Raw genomic sequence first — 26,962 nt, forward strand, 5'->3', positions numbered from 1 at the left:
CTTTTACTATGTGAAGATGTGTTTGTCTTCTAGGAGCTGAAAATGAAATATCTTACTTAACAAATGCAATTTTTGTATGCTGAAGTTTTCTTTAATGCAGTGGCACTCAATTAGTGCTATGCTTTAGATAAGCCAGCAGTGCTTGCTTGCTTAAATTTGAAGGGTTATTTCAGTTTATTTCCCTGCCCTAAACCAAAAAGTTTCAAGTAGACTTTTTGTTTAAAAGCATTAATTTTTAAATGCCTTTTACCATGGTGGATGTAGAATAATCCATCTATCTTCATTAAGGCATATAGCCTTGAAACTTACGGTTTTTCTGTTTGTGGCTTAGAGATGCATGCCTTTGCTTGTCAAGATAAATGTATTATTCTGTAGCTGTCTCCCCTCCCAGTATGGGTATTCAGGTTGCATAGTAGACCTGACCCAAAGCAAACAAATTCTCTAAGGATAAAGAAATAAAATGTGCATACTCCTAGGAATCTCTTTTCCAGAGCTAAAATTGACATTTTTATAAATAATTTCCATGTAGCAGACCTCAAACTCACAATCACAGCAATTCAGTGATATGCATTTGGCATGAGTCAGTTTCTGTTCTTAGTGCTTTTCATTGGAAATGGCATAAAAAGTAAGATTTCTCTGAATTTTTTATGCTGTGGGGTTACAGGGGACCAAAGATGTTCTTCAGTTGTGGTTGTCTGAGTGTGCATGGCAGCATAAATAACGAAGTGGTCATAAACCTCAGCTGCGCTTCAAGGGTCATGTGTTCCATTTAATTTTTAAAGAATTTAGAAACCAACTAAGCAGTTGATAACAGGTCAGTTGCAGGTGATAAAAGAGATTTTAGATGGGACATTACTTCTTCTGCACCTAGCATAGCTACATTATATCCTTTGCACAGAATTTCTTATGCATTATTATGTTTCTTCATAAAACTGTGGCATGAACAATAGCTAGATGACTGAATTGCAACACAATACATTTTTGAAAGAGCTTCTGTATGTCGTAGGGCTTAGTGGGAGTTTTTTTGTTGTTGCTGGAAATATATGCCAGAAATAGCTTCTTTTCTGAGTAACTGAACTGAATTAACTGATTGCAGTTAATCACCTTAGATGTTACATCTGTGTTAGTAGCATGCCCCCCCAAAATGTTACCTCTGATTGTGTATAGGTATTTTAAAAGTTTTTATTTTTATTTTAAAAACATACCTTCAAGTATATAGACACTTGTAAAAGCTATAATTCCACTGGAAGGTTTCGGGTTTTTAAAAATACAACAATACATTAGAAAATAGATTTTTAAAAAGTAGTAAAAATATTCTCTTTACTGGCCTATAATTGGTTAATCATATTGAAAGAACTTATTAGGATGATAGCTTGTTAAATGGATTATTTCATGATGTGGATAAAATGTATATAGATGACTTTACTTGGAAATTCAGTTGAATGCTAGATTTTGACAAAGCAAGCAGTATCATGGACCTTTGATCAGAGGACAGCTGTTGATACAAATATGGAATGTAGCTGTTTTTATACAGTTTTAAAACCAACACAGATGTATACATAGGTGCAGTTTTTAATTTGTATTGGCAGATTCCAAATATTTAGTATCTATTTCTAAACATTGCATTTACTAAATATGGTACTGAATTCCATGCATCCCACAAACTAATTATATTTGCAAGGTCAGAATGAATACACATATTCAGGAAAAATATAAGGTTATATAAATGTGTCTTCTACTTGGCTGTTATATCACAGTTTGTTGATCTGGAGTATAATGTGTACAATTCACAAATTTGTCTGATAACAGAAAGTGGTGTGTGATTGTGTTTATTTTACTAACCAGTATATTCACAGCAATCACTTCCAAATATCTCTCCAGTAAAGATGTGTTAATTACAAAACAGACAAGGTCTTCTATTATATTAAAGCTACTAACAAGAAGACAGCAGGAATCACACATGTAAATAGCATCATCAACCCCTATTTTAGTCCTCTGTTTTGATCTGTGAGTTGCGCATAGACCAAAGGTGCTATTAAAGACTCACTGTATGAAATAGGCAGCATTATATGAACAAAATTTATTCAACAAGAAAACAGACCTTTAACATGAATTTAACAAGCCTGAGAAATTATAAACTATCATATGCTGCAGATTCATGCAGTGATAATAAACAAAAAAAAGGAAAGGAAGAGGTTTCCTTAAGCTAGCCAAACCGCTAATGGTTTTGTTATAAGCTGTCTACTGTTGAAGTGACCTCTGCAAAGTCTCAAGGCACTTGCACTAGGCAGGATTAAATCGTCCAGTTGGTGAAACGAATTGCTGTATAGGACAACATGTAATAACAAAAAGCCACCTTGATCTGTATACTTTTTTTTTTTTTTTACTTTGCTGTTACACAGAACTCCTTATTTCCCCTTCTTAGGGAGAGTTAATTGTCATGTAAGCCTTTAGGCTGCATTTTAATGCAATTATGCATTGTCATGGTCAGAAGAAATTTAGAGGTCTAAAGAACTCTCTCAAGTGCTTGCAAAAACGGAAGCGATATCAATTTATTTCCTCTTGAATTGACCCTTGTGAGATCGGCATTCCAACTACTGTGTCCACAAAGTTTCCGCTGCTAAATATAAGGTGATTGCACTCCTGTCACCGCATCACAATGAAATTCAAAGTACACAAACCTAAAGAAGGCTTGAGCTACTGCATATATCGCAAGTGCTCACCAGGGCTTTATCCCTGAATCTTACTGTAGCATAATTAACACCTCCTTCATCCATTGCTCATTAGTGCACTGGACATTAATGAGCCTATTTATTTTGATACGATTATCTAAAGAAGGGACTCGTTTGTTCTTGCTGCGTAAAAAAAAGCAATTATAAGATTGCATAGAAATCAAAATGTAGGGTGTGTTGCTGCATTTATGCTTTTTTATTGCATCCCGGATCTAATTTTAGGTTGCAGGTTGTTGAGCATGTTAGTTTTCCTTAAGACAGTTGCTATAGTGATCACAGTGAATTCCTTTAATCTTGGTGTAGTTAAAATATTCTTTTTCTCATTGGTTGTAATGATGCTCATAAGTAGAAGCAAAATGTCACTCAAGTCATATTTTTGTCCAGTAGTTTATTAGAAATGACTCTTTCTTAATTCCAAATCGGGTGCCCTTGTGCATTTGCTGTCCCTAGGCATAAAAGCCAGTATAATTTTCTACAGGGACATATATCTGAGCACTGATCAACAGCACAGTCAAATAGGCAGACCACTGGTGATTATCGGAGACATAGAATTGCCTCTGTTCGAGGAGCAGCATGGAAATTGATTTGAAACAAAGCTATTGGATGAATGTTCAGGGTTCCCAAAGTGTTTCTGCTTGTATAGTTCCGCCGCAAACCACTAGATGGCTAAAGGCATTTCCATAAACGTTGCCCAAATACGACCTTGTAAAACTGGGGCGCTGTAATCATAACAGAGTTGTAAAACCTGATGCTTGGCCATTGATTTAGCCTCATTTGCAGCAGGCGATCTTGAAAAGTGCATATGGAGCTCAAATACAAGTAGAAGCAATTTTGTTAGAAAACGCCATTGCAGTCTTGGATGGCTTCCATGTTTTCTAGTGGAGCAGTCAGAATCCATTCTAGGAGTCTAAGTGTTAGTACTCTAAAATATGAAGCACCTTTTGAATCTGATACACTGCCAAGTAATTGTATCCTCAGTGTAAATTCTTTATTTGTGTTGTTTCCTATCAAGTAAGCCTCTAGAGGACTGCAGTGTAGAATATTTAGTTATGTTTTTACTTACTTTTTATTTATACTCCCCTTTTTGCTGTGGTTGGGCATTTGCAGGTGTTCATAAATTAAAACATCTGGTTCAAATGCTGCTTCAAGAGTTTGGGAAACTGATAAGAAACCAACGTTACATAAAAAACACTAGATTTATAACTGAAATTTAAAAGCTGGCGACGATAGCATATACTGGAAACTGTATAGTGAAATTGCCAGGTGTACCTCTGGGGGGAGGGAATCCCACAACTTAGGGGCTAATACAGCGGTACCCCGGGTTGCGTACGTAATTGGTTCCGGGTTACAGTTCATAACCTGAAAAGTATGCAACCCGAACAAGCACGCGAAAAACCCGGAAGTAGTGGTTTGTGCATGTGCGAACGCGTCTGCACATGTGTGAACTGCGCAGAACGCTTCTGCGCATCCGCGCATCGCGCACGCTCTGGGTTGCGCTTCTGGGTTACCGGAGTTCGTAACCCGAAAAGTACGTAACCTGGAGCATACGAAACCCGAGGTACGACTGTACTGAAAATGCCCCCTCCTGGGCTGTTAAGCACCCAACTACACCCCCGGGTCCCAACCTCTTGGTACATATGCACTTGGGGTTTTCTTATCAGGATTATACAAAGCATCAAGCCACCTCTTACATACTCTCATTTCTTTCTTCTCTTTTTAGTTGCTTCTGCTAGGAAGCACACAATATTCATAGCTGCCAACTTTCCCTTTTTTGGCGGGAAATTCCCTTATTCCAGCGCCGTTTCCCACTGCAAAAAAGGGAAGTTTGACAGCTATGCAATATATGCATATATTTGGATCTCACTGTCTGGGAATCTAAATTAACTTTTTAAACGGGGGGAAACCCATCAAGTGAACAACCGTGTTAGGTTAAAATTATGTATTTAATTAGGCCAGATAATCATAAGGATAGAAGGAATATGCAGGTGTTTCCCCACCCCACAAAAAGAAGCCCCACCAAATATTTTTGCATTCAGTTACTTCTTACATTGGACAACCTCAATTACTTTGCGGTACTAATGTGCAAATAATAGTTCTTTTAGCAGGCTACCCAAAAGAAATGGCATAGTGCTAACCTATTGGGCTTGGGGTGTGGGGTTCAAGAGGCAGCAGGGGGCTGAGCATGGTGTAAATCCACCTACTAACTCCTGAGTTTTCATTCATTTAATGCAAGTTCTAAAAAAAAGTAAGACACCTTTGTCCCATACTGTTTGGGAATTTTTCTTCTTCTTATAGAACTAATCCCTCAAACTTTATACATTTGATGGTTTGCTGTTTGTATAAGGACACAGGTAGTTGCCTAAATCTGAGTCGCATCAATGATCCATCTAATTTAATATTGTCTACACAGACCTGCAGTGGCCCAGGGTTTCAGGCAGTTTTTTCTAGTCTTACCTAGAGATGCCAAGGATTGAATCTGGGACTCTTTGCCTTCAAACTGGGGTTCTGCCAGTGAGCTACAGATGTCCCCTTTTGAGTTAATATCAGCCAACAAGGTTGCCACTGTTTGTAAGTCCTCCGGCAACCACATTAAGCTATGCAGGTTGCGAGCTGAAATGTAGGAGAAGGGTTCTTCAGGTTCTCTTTTTCTCTAACTTCATGATAATGAGAGCTTTGTTAATTAGACAGGACCAGGGCCATCTCGTCATAGGGTCTGGGTGGCGTGGCGCGCCAGGGCACCGGGGCCCCCAGGGGCGCCCCCGTGAGCCTGCCGGCATACCGGGTGCCCCCTCCCCAACCCGCCCCCGCCCCCACGGGCGGGCAGGCGGGCTGGAGCGCTGGGAAGGGCGCGCAAAGCCCCGCGCCGCTCCAACGCCACACCCCTCATCCCCCGCTCGCCCACACCCCCCTCCTGAGGGGCGGCCAGCGTGGGAGGGCAGAGAGGCGGCACGCTGGGCGCGCCGAGGGATCGTTGCGCCACGGCGGCCGATCCCTTTAAGACGGCCCAGGACAGGACTTAAACATTTGATGTGTCATTTATTAGCAAGTGCTTAAAAAAACTTTGGTTCAAGAGTACAATTTATGCTTTTAATTTTCTGAACAATAGAATCTATAATTGATGCTTACAGTGCCGTAGGAAAATTCCTATTTGTAGCTGTGTTTGTTACTCATTGGCCTTATGGCAGTGCTTACATTGAAGAATGACTTGCATCACATACTGTTCCAACAATATACTCTTGCATTTGTTATTTCTCTCTTCTGCCATGTAGGCATAAAGGATATGTAATCGTCCAAAAGTTGTTTGTTCCACCCTCTGAGCCAAACAGTTTAAACTCTTGTTTGCTGCCCTTTGGTACCCAGCTGAAGAGCAGAACCGAACAGCTACTGTAGCTTGGGGATTGAAAGGAAGATAACCTTCGGATTTGTTTTGCTAACCTCTGGATTTCCTTTTAGCTCTGCTTATTTCAGTTCTGTGGGGTCTCATTGGTAATTCTAACCTTTGAATCATTGATTCTCCTTAGTCCATGTAGCTTTCCTACATTTTGGGAGGCCTCTTAGGAATGAGTCCTGGCTGCCTCTCTCCTGTGCTCTTAATGTTTGCTTGGAGTCATAGTCTGATTCAAGCGCTGCTTCCACGCAGAAAACATTTGCATTAGGAAGAAGCCTAAAAACTTCGAGTGGTTCCTCATCCCATGATCTCATGCACATCCTATTTAACTTGCCACTGGCATTCCCCTAGTGGAGATGTGTGGTTGTGTGTTGATGCAATTGTCTGTTGGTATCATTTCCTAAAGCTCAGCATGGGTTTTCGCCATGCTTTTCCTACAAAATTGTAAAGCTGCAATGTGTTCCTTTCCTTCAACAAGCTTTGCACATTCCTAGTAAATAATCCTGCAAAATAGGCTACTGTTATCCTCTTACTATGGATGGAGAGCTGAGAATGTAGCTGGTAGTTGAGGTGAGATAAACTAGGGGTTTTAGACTCTCAGCTCACACTACACTCCACCGGCACTCTTTGCTTTGAGAAAATGAAAGTTGGATCACTGCTAAGCAAATCAGCTTGAAGGACTGTGGGCTAAATTGAAAAAACAACTTGTCTCTAGCATTGTAGTCTTTTGTGTTGGTTGCCCCACATCAGAATTTACAGTGTCTGTTTTGTACCGGGTCCTTTCCGAAGGCTCCATAGGCAAAATCAAGAGTTGCCTTTATGATTATGGTTTGAGAGCTCTGCAGAATTAAACAAAAATAAGTAAAAAACAAAAAAACACCTCCCCAAAAGTTGCCCACTGCATATTTACAGTTGTAAGTCACCTTGATTTTTGTTCCATTCCCTTTTTTGGTTTTGCTTGGGTTTTGCTCCTGGCCATGACACTGACAAGGTCGTCATAATCCATCCGACAGTTTATAGCCTCTTTCCTACTTGCAGGGAGTAAAAAGCATCTGACTAGAAGGGAATACATGGGGAAAGTTCCTTGCTGACTATAATTTTGTTGTCATTTCAAGTATTCCAGTGGTATAATTGATGTGACAGGACTGGGCTTTAAACATGGTCCCTTAGCTTGTGCTCACTTTCAGATTTAGTTTCCCTGTCATTCAATTTGACTAGGTAAGATGTAGGTGACAAACATGTTTTTAAAGTTTGTGTGTTTGTTTGTGTGTGTGTGCGTGTGTGAACTTAAGCCATCAAAATAAGAGTGTATAAAACTTAATTTATTTTTTCCCAACTGCCCCAAAAATGTAGTAATTGGTGTCACTTTACAATACTCAACCGAGTTGGTGTGCTGATGGCAGAGACAGCAGGTGGTTCTTTTTTATTAATATTATAATTAAATAATTTTCTGGAGAAAGGCCAAAAACAGATGTGAGTTGATCGTGACTTCTCCTCTGTTACTTGGTGCAATCGCTTGCATTTTCTACAAAGAATTGACTTTGGCGTCTTGTTTTTACAGGTTGTTATTGATGCTTTCAGATTGATCAATGCTAATATGATGGTCTTGGGACATGAACCAAGACAAACAACTTCAAATCTGGGTCACTTAAACAAGCCATCTATCCAGGTAAATTCAGTATTTGATATATATGTGTCTATATATATTATTTATAATACATAATATTTGCATACACACACACACACACACACTTTTTTTTGTAAATGTAATCTTCCTCCATTACCCATCTGATCACTGAGGTCATTAGACAAGGCCCTCTTAGGGGTACCACATGTTTCTCATATTCGTCCTATAGTTACTTGGAGCAGGGTATTTAACATTAAAACTCCATCTTTATGGAACATTCTTCCTCCTGAAATTAGATAGGTACCAACTGCAGTTTGTTTTTGTTTATCCAGGCATTCCTATGTTGTTAATATCAGCTTTGTAGGCCACCGGCCTTTGTGTAACTTGTTGAACTGTATTTTAAACATTTGTTATTTTTATATTTCATTTTATAGTACACTGCTTTGAGCATTTTGAGTATGAAATGGTTTATAAATACAATAAATTACATTTATAAAATACTGACTCTTACTACAGAGATACAATATTGCAGCCAAAGTTGTTAAGAGATTTCATTTTGCATAAAGATCTATAGTGACTCGTTTTTACGACTGCCATGCCCCTTGTTTTTCCAGAGATCACATGCAGATTTATCAGATTTTTATAGGTGTGTGTTAGAACAAATTATTTCCACATTGTTTTGTTTTAAACAATGGTGCTTCTTCTGTTCTCTCTTTCTGTTGGTCCTGGTTTTTCATATAAGTGCTGAGTTCGTAAGGGCAGTTCCGTTGAATCATCAAATTAATTGCTTGGAATATCTATGCTGACTTCAGTAGCTCTGCTAAACAAATCTGTACTTCTGGGGTTTTAGCTTGCCTCCATTAGCACTTCAATCTTAGCACCTCAGAAAATAGGCCTTTTTGGATATTTCCTCATAACCTGAGATTTTATTTGCAGTGTGATCCAAAATACAAGTCGTGGGCTTGCAGGCATCCTCCCATGTTCTCTGTAACCACAGGTAGAAGATAGAGGGGATCATTCATTCTCTCCAAAGTTCTGCATGTAAAAAGCTTACTAGTCAAGTTACATGCAATTTTTATGTATCTTGGGTTTTTTAATGAATATTTTTTACTGTCTACAGTAAACCACTTAGAGAACTTTTGTACTCATAAGGCATATAATTTTTAAAAATAAAAGTAAGCACCCTATATTATTTTATCTTGTAAGAATAATCTGGCATTTAGGACTACAGTTCTTAGAGTTGGATATAAACAGACCTCCATACAGGAAGCATCTTGTTTCTTAAACAAGCATTCCCTCATGAATGATTAATGCTTTGTCGCTATCATTGTCATGCTCTAATGACGATAATTTCAAAAAATCTATATATATTATTTTTTTCTTTCAAAATGAATTTTAAAAGGCCCAGATAGTTGCCACAAAGAACCTTAATTATTTCTCCAAAGATTAATTACAGGAGCACCAATAGCAACATATGCTGTAAACACTGGACTTGCATTGAAAACAGCATAGTACCACTGTTGAGTTGGAATCATAGGCTCCAGCATTTGCAATCACCCTGGAGACTTCCTATCTAGTCATAGTCATAAACTCCTCAGACTTCAAAATGTATATTGGTAGCATGAATGCAGTAGCTTAACAAAATACCGAGCAAACAAAAGAATGCTTGTTTAATAAGGTGGAAGTATATTACTCAATTTGAATCTGTGCAAACTGCAAATCATAATGAGTATGGAAGAACCCACTAATGTTTTTGATTGGGTGCAGGCAAGCCTGTGCTTGTCTGTTTCTAGAGAATATATTACTGGGCTTTTCATGGCAGTATGTAATGACCTCTCCGGCAAACCCCAAAGTGTCATGCTTCATTATTATTTTCTTTTAGAGAGTTCGGTAATACCTTGGTCTCAGATCAGCTGTTAAAAGCATTGCCAACCTTTGCAGGTTCTTTATTCCAAGCCCAAACCTAACAATTTGTATATTCCAACATTCCTTCTAAATTACCATCCATTAATATGTGTCATTCCCTCGAAACAAGAAACAAGAATTCAAATGGTTATATGTCTGCATGTGGAATAACAGCTCTTGTTGTATAGGATTTTGTTGTAGCAGCTCCTACTGTCAAAGAGACAAGCTGCTGTTTGGCTTCTAAAAGTGATTCCATCTTTTTAGCGATAGAAACTGTGGCACCAGAACAGGCAGAAAACCCTCTGTCCTTCAAAAAACAGCAAATCTCAGTTGAGGCTGTGGCTCTCCCTTGTGCAAATCTGATATTACTTTGGATCCTGGCCAGAAACAGTTACATGCATTTATTTAACTTTCATTTTTTTGAATGAGACAAATACTCATGTTGAAAGCTTAAGGCCATTTTAAGATTGTATTTTACATAACTGTACCAAAATTAAAATTTTGGGTGACAGAATAGGAGTTGTATCCAATGTTGGTCCTACTCAGGATTGACTCATTGAACATAATGAACATGTCTACTTTGGGTCTATTAATTTCAGTAGGTCTGCTCTGAGTATAACTTAGACAGATACATCCTTACTAAAAGGATTAATAATCTATACCTAGTTGTAGTCCACTGCTTGTACCCTTTGGAACTGGTTATTTCATTTTGGATGCGTTTCTAGCAAGATATAGGTAAAGGTAAAGGGACCCCTGACCATTAGGTCCAGTCGTGTCTGACTCTGGGGGAACAGCAAAATATGTAATTGGTGGCTATATGTTTGGGCAGCTTTGGATATGGAAACCTAAACACCTTTCAGGAAAGTTTTTCAAATAAGCTTACAGTTCAAGTCCATATTTCTAGAATTTAATCAGATTCTTGCATGTATTTAGTAGAAATTACCAGGTGTGTTTTATTTATTCCTTTTAAATGTTCTAGGCGTTAATTCATGGATTAAATAGACATTACTACTCCATTACCATCAATTACAGGAAGAATGAACTAGAACAGAAGGTAAGTTTTGTTCCTAGCCTATTTTCAATTGTTTGGGGTAATATTTTTTAAAAATTGCTTGCAAATGGCTTAAATTGACTTACAGCACGCTGCAGTGTTGTAATATGAATTTTAATTTCTAATATCTTTTGTTGTCATTTATGTCATTCCACCACCACCTTTATGTCATATGGTGAATGCATTGCCTTGCCCAATGAACCTCAGCCTGAACTTCATTGTGGAATTCTACATTTCTTCCAGAACTAGTGAATGCTAAATAAGTTGTTGGTGAAAATCAGTCTATCTTAAGTCAATAATTTAGGAAAATCTTTGTTTAAATTATGAAGGAAATGTGGCTATTTTTAAACCCACATATTTCTAAATGCTATTTTCCATTTCTTTGGCCCTGCATGTAGAAAATGAGGTATTCCCTAGGGTGTAGAACTTTTATAGATTATCACCAGTATCTTGAATTGTCTTTGAAAACAAGCAGATTATGTAGTTGCTACAGTACAGAATGAATATATTTATGCCTTCTACTACCTGTGAGTGGCATGGTATAACATTCTGCGGTGGCTGAATATTCCAAAGAAATTTTCAGGACAGTCAGATGTAAACTCTATTCCAAAAACAGTCCTCAAGTTTACAAAGTCATGAATGATGACGTCAAGGTCCTTGTTTCATGAAAACTTAGAAAGTTTTCTATGATCCATTTAGAATTTTTCCTTAAACTTGCTGAGGTAATTTTGGGAGGCACACTTAAGTCATTCAAAGCTGAACATAAGAATAACTGCTGGCAAGTTAATAATTCCTTGTTGTACAGCATACTCTTCTGTTGTTGTTGTTTCATTACAACCAAAATCTTACCTGTGCTTCAAATGATACAATAAAAAAGTTGTTCTAGGCTTCTATATACTGCTAGTTTCCTTTCTACCTTACAAAGTCTACTAATTTCCCCCAAATGCAGAATGTTATAGTATGGTATGACAGCAATGATAGATTCCACTTGGCTTGTTCAACACGGGCAGTAAATGTTTTTTGGTGGAATCCAGTTGGTGCCCTTGCAGTCACAAGAAAAGCTTTGATCCAATTGATGCTTTCACAAACAAGTGTCAGGGAACTGCCTCCTGGCCTGCTGAGGGAAACGGATCCCGTTAGCTTACAGAAAGCCCTGGCGCCTTTTGAGCAGCAGCAACTCTTCCAGCGCGAAGAGCAGCCACACCTCCAGTGGGGAGGAAGGGGAAGGGGCCGGCCGGGAGAGGAGAGGGCTCAGAGATGCTGCTGAGAGCCCCAGCACCTCACCTTGTCCGGCTGGTCAGGAGTGAAACACGTCAGTTCCGGTGCCCCAGTTGCGCAGAGGGGTGAAATGCAAGGAGGGTAGGAGGAGATTTGAGGCGCTAAAGATCTTATGTTGGGGAAGGAGCCGGAAGGGGCCACTCCCGGATTCTGCCATTGACTGAGACAGACATGCTTGTCGTAGCTCTGCACTGTAAATAGTTTTGCACAATAAAACTGCCAAAAGACTGTTTGGGTTCCTGCTTCGTCACTCGTAAGCACCATCACACGAACCTTACAAGAAGAGACTGGGATTTTTGCTGATTTGCCCTTCCACCGAGTTCTAGAGAGTCCCTCAGCTCTCTGGAGCCAATTTTCAGTGTGAGGGGATGCTGAGGACTGCAGGAGGGAATGGTTTGCTCTGTTATTAGAAGCATCTGCTGGATCAAAAGCACCAGGGTTGCCAACTAGATTCCGCCCTTTAAGACAGCCTCTTTTATGTCAAATAACTCCTGTGCTAGTTATTGGAGGGTATAGAAATTAAATAAAGGCTATATTCAAACATTACAGTTACATAGTTTTATTGACAAACAGAATCTATCCTTTGTCTTGCTTGGAACCAACTCATTAAAGGTGTGCAAGAACCAGGTGACAAACTATTTTCCAATTCAAAAAATTTAAACCAGGCTAAATGAAATACGTTTGTGTTAGCATTGGACCTTCTGTAATAGACCTGTGCTTTCAAGACATTAAGAAACGTATAAATGACTGGTTCCTTTGGATCTTAGTTCCTGCAGAAAAACCTTTCTTTTCTCTCTGCTCTACATTTTGGAGTCTAGGCCTTAGAACTAACCTGAGAAGATTGTATTTTGTTCATTACACTGCAAGCACTTTTGTAAAGGTGTGAACAGTAATTGCCAAGTGTGACAAAGAAGAGATTTTAGGATTCAGGGCTATTTCCATTAACATGTGAAGTCTTCACCTAGTGTGCAGGCATCCATTTCAGTCCAGTGTTCTTCTCTGCACATTCATGACTTCATTCTCATGACTGGGAATCAGACCTCTGCGATTCTGACACCAATTATGTATTGGAAGCTGATAGCCTGGCAGAATGCCTGAAACCACATGATCACAAACCATTTTTAGCACTCAATTGGGTCTTTATAAATCCCCCTGTGAGGGTGGGTTCAAATTTTACAATTATCTTTTAGAGCAAACAATTTCTCTCTCATCAGATGATCTCCAATGGATACTCAACTCTGGGGTGAGGAGTCAACTTACAAAACAGAAAAATGATCTGTGATAGCCCCAGTTAATTCAGACTTGGCAGCAGTGTTCTAAGCACTTTCCGTCACCAAAAACTTTCCTGTCTCTTGCCATGTGTTGCTTCAGATCCTGAGAGACATAGAATATCTGCATGATTCTTCAGAGTTCAAAGTTTATTGCATAATTGAGGCCACAACTATTAATACCCGAACTCCTGCCCTCACCTGGAGTAAGCACTTCCATAATCAGTAATACTTTGTTGACTTTCCTCACCAGATGTTGCTCAATTTACATAAGAAGAGTTGGATGGAAGGTTTAACCCTTCAAGACTACAGTGAGCACTGCAAACTCAACGAGACAGTAGTGAAGGAAATGCTGGAATTAGCAAAGAACTACAACAAGGTACCACAGTATGCCTTTGCTTGAGCTGCGATGTAAGGGTTATCCTGATGATAGTCTGTGGGTGCCCGGGACTCGTTTTTGCCTTTGGAATTCCAGGTTCAGATATCCAGTTCACATGTACTGGTGGGATAGCTGTTCATCCTTTAAAAAACAAAGAATAAAAATCAGGGCACTTACTACTGGAGTTGGGGGCAAAAAAAAACCAAACTGAAATGGCATTGTTGAACATTAAAAGTGTCTAAGAAGTGAGCATGAAATTGCTAGCCCTGCTGACGTCTGCTTTCTTTTTTTAAAAGCTAGGAAAGTGCACAACATAAGACAGGCTTATTCTTTATAATATATATAAATATGTTGCAAAGCTAGCGAGAGTGAAGGGCTTATCCCATCAGAAGCAAGATCCAATGATACTTGTGTGTTCCTTGCTAGTTGTGTCACTTCCTTCCATCCTCCGGTTGTCTCCCCAGTGAGAGCCAGTGTGGTGTAGTGGTTAAGAGCGGTAGACTCATAATCTGGGAAACCGGGTTCGCGTCTCCGCTCCTCCACATGCAGCTGCTGGGTGACCTTGGGCTAGTCGCACTTCTCTGAAGTCTCTCAGCCCCACTCACCTCACAGAGTGTTTGTTGTGGGGGAGGAAGGGAAAGGAGAATGTGAGCCGCTTTGAGACTCCTTTGGGTAGTGAAAAGCGGGATATCAAATCCAAACTCCTCCTCTTCTTCTTCTTCTTCCCCACCCTATCAGAAGTTAGGCCCCTGCCCTGAAGAGTGTTTCCTTTTTCGTGTCAGTCTGTGAAGGGTGGTGTACATTGTTAGTGCTACAGATACAAATGCTACACTTCAAGACCACTTACAGCAGCAATGAAAGCACTATTATACAGGGTGGGGATGGGGATGTGGGCCTTGACTGTTTCCCTAGCACAGTTTCCTTTTTCATTGGGTATGTAGTGATTAAAATTATGCTGTCACTTCAGCTTCATCCTTATAAAAGAACATTTAATTTTGGGGGGCTCCTGATTGAATAAGATCTCAAATGCTAACCTTTTCTGCATATCCTTCACAGGCTGTGGAGGAAGAAGATAAGATGACACCTGAACAGCTGGCAATAAAAAATGTTGGCAAGCAGGTGAGGTGTAATGAATTATACTGACGTGAAATAACATGTTTTGTGTATTTTTGTTTAGTCACATGCTGATGATTTTTCCTTTTTCCTTAACTCCTTACAAATGGTGCACTTATTTCCACTGAAACAAATTATTTGAAGTCTTTGACTTGAGATAGTCTCAACAGTGGGGCATAAAATTGTCATTTGGCATCTGCCACTGTTTCATTTGGTACATTTTCCTACCTAAATAAACCATCTGGCATCCTATCCTTAAAAACAGTGGGTTTTCCCTAGTATTCATGCACTTGGGCACCAAAGCCAAGAGAACAAGAATATCCATATAAAATTCTGTCATCAGCACAAAAATTCAGCCATTACCAATGCTCAAAGCCCATAGACATCCTGGTTTTCCTTTGGATTTTAGGACGGTAGATTTGGATTGTTACTTTGAAACCTAATCCTTGAATCCCATACTACTCGACTTGTTCCTTGCGCCATAGAGCAGTGTTTTTCACTAGTGTGCCGCGAGATGTTGCCTGGTGTGCCGTGGGAAAAATTGAAAAATTCAAGAGAATTACTTTATATATAGTCAATATAGGCACAGAGTTAAATTTTTTAACATTTTCTAATGGTGGTGTGCCTCGTGATTTTTTTCATGAAACAAGTGTGCCTTTGCCCAAAAAAGGTTGAAAAACACTGCCATAGAGGAACGCCTTCTTTTTCAAATGACAATCCCTGTGCCAAAGGGCATTCCAAGGAGGGGGGACATTCATAATCTGATTCCATTTACTTGGAAGTAAATTTGCCAGGTTGCCTGCCAAATAACCCCCCCCCCCCCGGGACCTTAAAATCCACGATGAGGGAGTTATTTATCCTGCAGGCCTTCCATTGTACACCCCACCCAGCTGTGTCATGTGTCAAGCTAAAGGTGTAGCTAATGTGGTAGCTAATATGGTAGCTAATATGGGGATGGTTTAATATTGTCCTACCTTACATGCTAGCAAGGTTATGCTTAAAATTCTACAAGGCAGGCTTAAGCAATATGTGGACCGAGAACTCCCAGAAGTGCAAGCTGGATTTCGAAGGGGCAGAGGAACCAGAGACCAAATTGCAAACATGCGCTGGATTATGGAGAAAGCCAGAGAGTTCCAGAAAAACATCTACTTCTGCTTCATTGATTATGCAAAAGCATTTGACTGTGTCGACCACAGCAAACTATGGCAAGCTCTTAAAGAAATGGGAGTGCCGGATCACCTCATTTGCCTCCTGAGAAATCTCTATGTGGGACAAGAAGCTACAGTTAGAACTGGATATGGAACAACTGATTGGTTCAAAATTGGGAAAGGAGTACGACAAGGCTGTATATTGTCTCCCTGCTTATTTAACTTATATGCAGAATACATCATGCGAAAGGCTGGACTGGATGAATCCCCAACCGGAATTAAGATTGCCGGAAAAAATATCAACAACCTCAGATATGCTGATGATACTACCTTGATGGCAGAAAGTGAGGAAGAATTGAAGAACCTTTTAATGAGGGTGAAAGAAGAGAGCGCAAAATATGGTCTGAAGCTCAACATCAAAAAAACTAAGATCATGGCCACTGGTCCCATCACCTCCTGGCAAATAGAAGGGGAAGAAATGGAGGCAGTGAGAGACTTCACTTTCTTGGGTTCCATGATCACTGCAGATGGTGACAGCAGTCACGAAATCAGAAGACGCCTGCTTCTTGGAAGAAAAGCAATGACAACCCTAGACAGCATCTTAAAAAGCAAAGACATCACCTTGCCGACAAAGGTCCGTATAGTTAAAGCTATGGTTTTCCCAGTAGTAATGTACGGAAGTGAGAGCTGGACCATCAAGAAGGCTGATCGCCGTAGAATTGATGCTTTTGAATTATGGTGCTGGAGGAGACTCTTGAGAGTCCCGTGGACTGCAAGAAGATCAAACCTATCCATTCTCAAAGAAATCAGCCCTGAGTACTCACTAGAAGGACAGATCCTGAAGTTGAGGCTCCAGTACTTTGGCCACCTAATGAGAAGAGAAGAATCCCTAGAAAAGACCCTGATGTTGGGAAAGATGGAGGGCACAAGGAGAAGGGGACGACAGAGGATGAGATGGTTGGACAGTGTTCTTGAAGCTACTAACATGAGTTTGGCCAAACTGCGAGAGGCAGTGAAGAATAGGCGTGCCTGGCGTACTCTGGTCCATGGGGTCACGAAGAGTCGGACACGACTGAACGACTGAACAACAACAACAACCTTACAAGGTAGTGGTTGTAAGGGCAGCACTACTTGAATAGTACCAGGTGCTATGCAAATACCCAATCTTGAGTCTCATGGCAAGGACTTGGACATGAGTTTCAGTGAACAGGATGCACATCCAGGCGTTTCTAGAAATGGCTGTGTAGGAAAGTCAGGCAAGGCTTTTTTTCAGCTGGAACTCATTGGAACTGAGTTCCGGCACCTCATTGATGCATTCCGGCAGCTGTGTAGTTTTGCTGTGCCATCCCCCTGCATGGTGCTTTGGGCTGCGGGTGGCAGGGTGATTTTGGCGGTGAAGGTTTTTATGTTATCCCTGTGACGTTGGGTTGAGCGGGCAAATGGGGGGGGGGGACACTCAACAACTCGCCCCAATTAAAAAGGGGGAGTTCCGGCACCTTTTTCTAGAAAAAAATCTTCATCAATCCAGTGGGGCATTTTTGTTGAAGGGGGGAAACAAAGTATTCTGATACTGCAGAATGTGGGGGGTTGAAGCTTTTTACAAACCAACCAACCAACCCCTTTTGTTTGAAGAAAGAAGCAGTACTGAGGTTTACTATGGGTTGTACCCAACACCGATCAAGCAGATTTCTGCTCAGAACATCCCTTTCTTTTCCTCTACCCCATACCCCCCCCCAAACCTGATTTGGAGAATCAAACCCTCTGGAGCAGATTTTGAAAAGGCTACCAAGGGTGGAGCTACAGGCAGAGGAAAGGAAAGTTCTGCACATGCAGAAATCTGTGAAAATGGAACTGCAGCATTGCATGCAGCTATTTCCTTATTTACTTATAAACAATTATAGCCATGGAACAGAATATGTTCCCTTATCATGTCATTTAAAAATTGTGCTGCCTGAGCAAGAACATCTACATCTATAGCAAGTATGCAGGGTAGGGCCCACTGATTATTAATAAGAAATGAAGTTTAGGAACTAGTTATCAGCTAGATAACTAGCTGAGCTAGTTATCTCAGCTACAGATCTTTTACTATCTGTCATCTTGCTTGGATCCAATCGCCTTGAATTGTGGTTACCTGAAGAATTGCCTTCACCCATCCACACTTGCATTGATCTTGTTTGGAGGCCTTCAGATTCCCTCTCCTAATGAAGAGAGGCAGGCAGATACTAAAGAGAAGTCTTTTTGCAGTGGTGATGCAGTGGAAGACTTGCCAGGTGCCTATCCTGAGGTCTTTATAGCCTTGGGAGAAGGCGCCTCTTAATTACAATCTAATAGGTGCTTCAGATATTGGATGCAGTTTCCTCTTGCTGGGTTTTATCCTGATTTAAATTGTTTTGGCTGCTTTTTATACCAATTTTAAGTTGTGGGGGGTGGGGTTGCTAGGCTTTTTGCCTTTGTGATTTATTGTGTTTGGATTTAGTGGTTTTAATTGCGAATTGTAATTTGTGTTGTTTTTAAATTAAACTACCCAGGGGACTTAGTTGGATGGGCAGTATACAAATGTAATAAACGTAAGTTGCAGCTTAGAACAATAGGAGGGGGTCTGAGAAGACAAAGTCTTGTTCTGGCTGTGTCATTGGGTTTGCTTATTAACCAGGTTCATCTTGGAAAGCATAACTAATCTTGGCAAAAGATAATCCTCCTTTGTCCAACTGTGCAGTTTCTTAGCGGAGGCACATGAAACAGTCAAAGAGTGGACAAAAATAATGTTTAATTCAGTTGCAAACTATGGATATGCTTGCAAATCAAAATTTCTTAAAAGAGCGTTTTAGCATCAGGGTTCCCCCCCCCCACACACACTTCACTATCCCCCACCCCCAATCTGTGTTTTATGGTTTGTTTTCATTTATTTAATTGGAAAGCACTTTTGTTTTGAGTGAGGATATCTTAAAATAACATGGGATGGAGTCCCAGTTCCATTGGAAGCAAATGGCAAAGCTCCCATTGATGTCAATGGAGCCCAGAATTCATTAATGAACTTGATAAATGAATAAGAACGAGACAGTGTTATAATGGATTGTTGAAATTCACTATTAATTTTCAATGCAATGCATACCCAGATATTTAGATGCGTTTCTTTTTCAACAGGGTGACATGTTTATGGTTTAATAACATTGCATTTTGCAGTGCAGTACTGTACATGTCTACTCTGGAGTAAGTCCCATTGATTTCAGTGGGGCTTACTCCTGGGTAAAGGGCTATGCGATTGTGGTTGTGATCTGATGCAGTTTGCTAGTGTTGCAGTTGGATTAAGGGCCAGACTACCTTTGGCACTGCTCATCACTTCTTTCCCCCAACAGATTGCACTTTCAGTCTCAGTAGCTACAAGAAGATGGGGTGGAGCGTATGTGGGTGTGTGGAGTGCCTTTACCATCTCCCTGCAGATGGGAAAGCACCTTGTTGGTGTGGCTTTCAACAGACAAATTGTAGGAAGGATAGTGTTGAGCAACCCATTATCCTCTAACCACTCTTCCCGCTCTTAATTGCAGTCTCTGAGGCTGTTTTCCACTTTAAAAAAATAATAATGCTTATTTGGCTACAGCTATTCTCATACTGATCCGTGGCAACTATTATTACTATGATTTATTTATTACAATTGTATATTGCCCTATATCTGCAGGTCAACTAGCACAGTCAACTTGGGGGAGCATAGTGTAGAAAAGCAAATGTTGTCCTATTCCCTATATAGTAACTCCCTGCCACCACCTCTTATTTAACTGCCCTAAAGCAACCATAAGGGGGAACTGCTGTGTTGGAACAGGTTTTGAATAGGTGCCCTTTAATATGAGAAAGCAGCACCATGCAAGGCCACAGCACTGTGTTTATGGGCAGTGTGTGTCTGACTCAAAACAGTTGCAGACAGTTAATGTTCACGCTTCTGGAGATCTCGCCTGGCACTTCATGGTGGTAGGCAGGTCTGAAATTTAATAAATGGTGGTGATGATGATGATGATGATGATGACCCCCAATCAAGAATCCTCTGTACACTCCAGTGTTGTCACAGAACTTTCTGTGCAATGCAGCGCCCCCCCCCCCATTCACCTGGATTGCACACAAGGAGCTGCGGGTAGGAAAGCTATTGCACGTGTGGAGGGCTTCATTTATCCATCATTGTCCTCCACTCCTATAGCCACAAGAATTGCCCATCAACATCAGGATATTAAGGGAAAGAGAAGTATGTCTCTTATTGTTAGGTCCTCATTTGTTGAAAATGCCACTTTCAGGACAATAACATGCTTAGTTTGTATGGACACTGTGCAGCCTCAATCTAACACTTAAGGTTTTTTTTTTTAATTACAAACTACATCAAATAGCTTGCATAAGAGAACCCTGAGTTTTAATTGCTTATTGATGGCATCAGTTCTGCCGTGAAATAGAAACACAGAACAAATAATTGCAAATGTGATGTTCCAATAAGGTCTACGAATAATATTTTCTACTTGTATTTTAGGACCCCAAACGCCACTTAGAAGAACATGTGGATGTGCTGATGACTTGCAACATTGTCCAGTGTTTAGCAGCTATGTTGGATACTGTTGTATTTAAATAATGACTTGCTTGTAAATGCTGTTTCCAGTCTCTGATCATCCATTGTTTCAAGCACTGAGACTAAGATATGTTTGGATGTCAAAGACATCATTTGCAGTCTAAGAGCATCTCTCTAACACCTTTTCATCTCAGTTTATGCAATTACTTTGGATATGTTTTTATGTCAGGGTCTTTGCAAATTCTGGAACTGAGTTAAAAATGTGGTTGGGGTTTGGTTTGGTTTTTCATTTTAATATTTGGAAGAAAATCAGCAGTATATATATATTGATTATTGCCATGTAGTTTTTTTTTTAATAACCTTAGTGTTCTGCTTGTGTTGTTCATAAATCGGGGAGGGTATATTGTTGACAATATTGTACAAAGTTCAACAAGCAAAGAAAGATATTTCAGTAAGCTGATGGGACATGGAGACCTCTAGCATGTGGTCATTTGTTGTTGCGGCACATATCTCTTCTATGGCTAGGAAGCACTAATGCGGTCTTATTGCTTTCAGTGTGAGGGAGGACTGAACCCCAAAAACTTTAAAAGAGCTTGTCAGTCTTGAAATATATACACAAAGCAATACTAGGGCACTTCTAAGCTCTTCTCAGCACTGAGTTTGCTTCTGTCCTTTCCCACTACCCACCTGTAATTATAACTTTTCAGGTCAGAGGAGTGTGGCTTCCAGGCAGACGTGAGCCTGTGTATGTGGCCTTTGACCACAGGGCAGGGCAGTTCACCTTATTGGGGAATGACTTCATAAATTTGTGCAAAAGGTGGAAACGATACAACGGTATTGAAGAGAATGTGGATTGCCTAGCTTGATGAATGGCCCCTGCAATGTGCTGATTAAAAACCTTGAAAGTGGTGGCAGGTTTTTTGAGAATGTATATGGTGGCCCAGTTAATTTGAGCTATCATTTTGAGCAAACAGGAGAGGGGCAGTTTTACAGCAGCTAACCCAGACACCTTTATGGGATGTGTGCCAGAAAGGGGCAGTGGGGAAGCAAGATATTGAAAGAAGCATGCTAAACCATCAAATGCTGCACAAAACAACTGATCTTCTAAAAACCTTGTGAGCTAATCATGAAGCTGGCTCAAGTTTCCTGGCATAACTGCTGTAAGCTATGGTGAGCGTTCTGTCTATTTCACTACAGCTCTGTAAAGTACAGAATTCAGTATCTCAAAAACTTTCATTTTCAGTCACTTTTTCCCCTCCCAATTTTTTGTTCTTGCTCTTGGGACTGCATAGAGCCTTGAAAGTGTATGTGAATTCAGAAAAAAAGGTTAGTGTATGCAATGCCAGAGTAACAAACCTATTAAAAACAAACTTTCCATAAAATACAAGAATTCTTTGTCAACAAATTCTGCGAAACACCAAATCAAAAACATGCCTTCACAAATTCTTTTTGGGTTAAATCTTCTATTATTATTACTATTTGTAAAAAAAAGAAACTGAAAAATACGCATTTAATCAAACAAGTATTTGCACATTAAAAACCGTAAGAAAAGATGGAACCATCAAGACTCGTTCAAGAGAGATTTTTAACCTCTGAAAACAGTTTTGTAAACAATCTCTTGCAAATAGATTCAAAGGTGAATAAAGGAAGACAAATTTACCAATAAAACAACCCCGGTTTGTCTGTTTTCTTTCACTCTTAGATAATGTTTAAGTTCAGCCACTACAGGAGAAGTCCACATCTTTGCTGTCCACTTTTAAAAAATGTGCTTGCTTCCAGTATCCGGTGCATAAAGTTCTGGTAACTACTGTCATACATGCTGTCTTTGTATTCACTCTTGAATATGCATTGGCAAAAGACAGCTAACATATAAACTGTATTAGAATAACAATAACTTCCTTGTCTCTAGAATTGTTAGCTTTCTGTTTGAATTAAAAAATTCTTTTGTTTTGTAGTCAGAATGCCAGCCGTTGGAGCACTACAGTTTTTACACCTCACCTAGAGTAGTAGAATCAGAATAAATAATGTGAAACAAGCAAATATTCAAACTTGATGCAGATTGCAAAACTTTGGCTATCTAGGCATAAGATTTGTGAGGTTTTTTGTTTTAAAAGCAATACACACAGCCTTGAAGATGTAAAGGATTTTTAATTAAATTGAAGACTGCAGCTGAAGAGGACTGTTTTAATTGGTTGGGAGATTAAAAAATATACTGTACAAGCATTATAAGGAACAGCTGAGGGAGTTGGGTATGTTGAGCCAGGAAAAGAGGTGATTGAGAGGAGATACGGCAGTCATCTTCAAATACCATCTAAAGGGCTATCACATGGAAGATGCAGCAAGCTTGTTTTCTCCTGCTCTGAAGGGTAGGACCCAAACCAATGGATTCAAGTTACAAGAAAGGAGATTCCAACTAAACATCAGAAGAACTTTCTGACAGTAAGAGCTGTTTGACAGCGGAACAGACTCCCTTGGGAGGTTTTTAAGCAGAGGTTGGATGACCATCTGGATTCCTGCATTGCAGGGGTTGGACTAGATCAGGCATAGGCAAACTCAGGCCCTCCAGATATTTGGGACTACAATTCCCATCCCTAGTTAACAGGACCAGTGGTCAGGCATGATGGGAATTGTAGTCCCAAACATCTGGAGGGCCGGAGTTTGCCTATGCCTGGACTAGATCACCCTCGGGGTCTCTTCTAACTCTACAGTTCTATGATTCTAATACTTGGGAGATGAATAAGACTGATGTATGGCTTCAACATCCCTCTCCCAAATCACTATGATTTACCTTGGAAAATAAGCTATAATTGTCCATCAAAACAAAAGAACTACCACTTCCCTCTTCAGCTCTGGCCATTTTCTCCCATCAGCTTAGTTTCATTTCTCAGAAAAGGTAGGGGGAAAGCTTGCGCATTTAACTTGAAGGTGGGGAACCTCAGGTGCGGGAGGCAAATGCAATCCTCCAGCTCTCTTCATCTGAAGCTCGGGACATTCCAAGGCTGCAATCTTCAGTGCTGCCCTGTGGCTTCCTCAAGTGCCTGGCTGGAATGTGTCCTGGAACTGTCACAATGCCTTTGCTTTCCAGGATGGAGAGCCCCATCTACCACTAGCATATGCAGGGATGCCAACAGGATTTCCTGCACCCAGTACACTGCATGTGTATTGTTCCCCCTGCTATTCGGCTGCACCTTACAAGTTGGCTAGAACTGCTTTTTAAGTACACATGTTTACTTAGTCTAGCTCACCACACAAGGTTGCTGATAAAATGTTATTCACAGATCACACCAAAATAAGCATGCCTACGGTCAGAAGAAGAGCCTCCTTGCTTTAACTGCAAAATTTCCAGAGTCTTGATATTTACAGCAAAATACAAAAACAATCAAATTTGCCAACCCTGATGAACAACGAGCAAGAATAATAATCTATAAGTATGCACAGTCATAAGTGTCTGAACTACCAACTCTCTGCCTAGCCTATCACACTGGGCTGTTGTGAAGATAAAAATAGGGGGTGGGAGAAGAAAACAGTGTACACAGCCCTGAGCTCCTGAAAGGAAAAGCAAGGTACATATATGCAATGGCAAGCAACTAATACTGTAAGCATGTGACATTTCAAAACTTCCTAAACTTGATAGTTAATCCGCCCCTTCTAAAGTATAGTCTGTTAGAATTTAAATTGTGGCAGCTGCAAGGTATTTGATGATCTTAGGTTATATTTTCTGGTTAAGTTTGTATTTTCTATTATAATTGCTATATATTAATAAACAGCAAAGATGACATGCAGACCAGTGATGACTGGGGTGGGGGGTAGAAACATGGAATATTGCAGGGGATGGGGCAATTTCAAGGGAGTAGCTTCCAAATCATGCCAAAAACAGCCAGTTGTGTTTTATACTATAAAGACAGCTCACAGGGAGTGAATGAAATAATGTGGACACAGAGGAAAGTGCTTAAACAAACATATCCCAGTACACATACAATCTTCCATCTGGCTAGCAGCAACAATAATGAGCTGTCCCTGTTTCTTCTGTTCTTGGAGGCCTCCCTCCCTACTCCCAGGTGAGGGTGGTGAGCAGTCCTTCCTCTGTTTGCTTAGCAACAGCAATTAAGTTGGGTAAGCAAGCTTAGCAACAGCAGCTTCTCTCTATCTGGCTGATGGAATCTTTGAAATTTGCCTCCACTCTTTGCTTTCTAACTTTCTTCATAGCTATCTGCTTTACTGCTCTTTTGTCTAAATGAAAGTGAAGCAGTTCCCCCACTCCCAACAGCTTGCATCCTGATGCATGTGTGCCCCCTGTACGCCCCTGTGAGCAGCCCTGAACATACAGTCCCAGAAGGTTTCTTCTGAGGGAATGTGGCCCTCCATCTAAAAAGAAAAGTCCCCCACCCCGTTTAAATGCTTGGAAAGACCAAGGCCTCAGAGCAACTTGGAAGCTTAAGAGTGTCCCTGATCATTTTCGAGACACTGATGCATAAATGTGAGATCATGACCCAAATCACATTCTTCATTTAGTTATTTTGGATACGCACAGACCGGATATACACACCACAAATACACACATAGCAAAGCCTAGCAATTTGTTCTCAGACAGCTGGGTGCAAGGTGAATCTTCTTTCCTCCTAGCTCAGGATAGCCGCATGTGCCTGCCAGATCTTGGTGGACTACACCTTCCACCATCTCTTACCACTGGCAATAGTTGCTGAGTATAGTATGAGTTGCAGTCAGTTCCCACATTCCACTGCAATCAATGGGCCAAGGTTGAATTACTTTAATAAGGATGTAAGGCTGCAAACCTACAACCCATTTCCTGGGACTAAGGCCCACTGAACCCAGCAGGAATTACTTTTAAGTAGACATGTGTAGGGTATAACTCATGGTGTCTCCACCTACAAGAATTGGGCAGCAGGAGGAGAAAATTAGAATTTGTCGCCTCTAACTCCTCGTACTATTGGTATCCTTGCCAATAGGCACCAGCCCCAACTTCCAGTGTTACACTTGTCAAAACTTTACTTTTACTTCTGTTATAAGCATACATGGTTGGGATTACACTGTAAACCCAGTGTAAATCACAACTCATCAGTCAGCTACTGTAAGAATGTGCTGTTTAAGCTCATCCAATTTTGCTACGATCTTTCAAGCCACTGACCCTCAGCATATGAATTGCTGCTTCTTGAATGCAACTCCTTGCAATGCAGGAATCCCAACTAGATCATACATGACAGATAGCCCTCCAACCTCTGCTTAAAAACCTCCAGGGAATGAGAGTCCACCACCTCTGGTGGGAGTCTGTCTCACTGTCAAACAGGTCCTACCATCAGAAAGCTTGATGTTTAGTCAGAATCTCCCTTCTTGTAACTTGAACCCACTGGTTCAGGTCCTAGTCTCCAGAGCAGAAGAAAGCAAGCTTGTTCCATCCTCCATGTCACATGCCTTTAGATATTTGCAGATGGCTATCATATCTCCACTCAGTCTCCTCTTTATCAGGCTCTACCAGGATAAGCATAATAATAATAATAATAATAATAATAATAATAATAATAATAATAATAATAATAAATTTTTATTTATACCCCGCCCTTCCCCGCGAAACCAGGCTCAGGGCGGCTAACACCAATAAAATCACAACAAAAACATAAAACAGTTCATTAAAATACAGATTAAAATACAATTTAAAACTAAATTAAACTTCAGCCTCATTTTTAAGTAGCCCACCAATCACCCCAAAAGAACGAAACATCAGGGTTAAACTGAACCCAACCCAAAGGCTAGGTGGAACAGCTCCGTCTTGCAGGCCCTGCGGAAAGATGCCAAATCCCGCCGGGCCCTGGTCTCTTCTGCCAGACTGTTCCACCAAGTCGGGGCCAGTACTGAGAAGGCCCTGGCCCTAGTTGAAGCCAACCTGGCATCCTTGTGGCTCGGGACCTCCAACAGATTATTATTTGAGGACCTTAAGGTCCTACCTGGGACATACCAGGAGAGGCGGTCCCTTAGGTATGAGGGTCCTAAGCCGCATAGGGCTTTAAAGGTCAAAACCAGCACCTTAAACCTGACCCTGTACTCCACCGGGAGCCAGTGCAGCTGGTAAAGCACTGGATGAATGTGGTCCTGCGGCAAAGACCCCGTGAGGAGCCTCGCCGCGGCATTCTGCACCCGCTGGAGTTTCTGGGTCAGCTTCAGGGGCAGCCCCGCGTAGAGCGAGTTACAAGCATACCAATACTCCCTCAACTGTTCCTCATAAGGCTTGGTTTCCCAACCCTTTATAATCTTGGTTACATTCCTCTACACACATTCCAGCTTGTCAATATCCTTTTTTAATTGTGGTGCCCAGAAATGGACACAGTTCTCTAGGTGTGGTTTGACCAAGGCAAAATAGAGTAGGACTTTTGCTTCTCTTCATCACATGAGCATAGCCAGGATTTTTGTTGGAGGGGGCAGAACCTCAGCTATGGATTCTTACTGGGTTTATTTTTGCAGACATAGTGTCTGGTAAGTTTTCCAGGAGTTCCTTCCCCTTTGCCTTTGATTCTCAA

General features: G+C 40.7%; 1 protein-coding gene across 2 annotated transcripts in view; it reads left to right on the forward strand.

Annotated features, from left to right (window-relative positions):
• The window catches only part of PSMD14 (proteasome 26S subunit, non-ATPase 14), a 58,965-nt gene extending 36,862 nt beyond the window's left edge, over window positions 1-22,103 (forward strand). For both annotated transcript variants that reach the window (XM_033165864.1, XM_033165856.1), the window contains exons 8-12: window positions 7,682-7,789; window positions 10,632-10,706; window positions 13,503-13,628; window positions 14,685-14,747; window positions 20,397-22,103. In XM_033165864.1, the coding sequence (XP_033021755.1) occupies window positions 7,682-7,789; window positions 10,632-10,706; window positions 13,503-13,628; window positions 14,685-14,747; window positions 20,397-20,495 (471 nt within the window). In that variant the 3' untranslated portion in view covers window positions 20,496-22,103. The remainder of the gene's footprint in view (window positions 1-7,681; window positions 7,790-10,631; window positions 10,707-13,502; window positions 13,629-14,684; window positions 14,748-20,396) is intronic.
• Window positions 22,104-26,962: the final 4,859 nt, after the last annotated feature.

This window comes from Lacerta agilis, chromosome 1 (assembly GCF_009819535.1).
Source record: "Lacerta agilis isolate rLacAgi1 chromosome 1, rLacAgi1.pri, whole genome shotgun sequence".
Lineage (NCBI taxonomy): Eukaryota > Metazoa > Chordata > Lepidosauria > Squamata > Lacertidae > Lacerta > Lacerta agilis.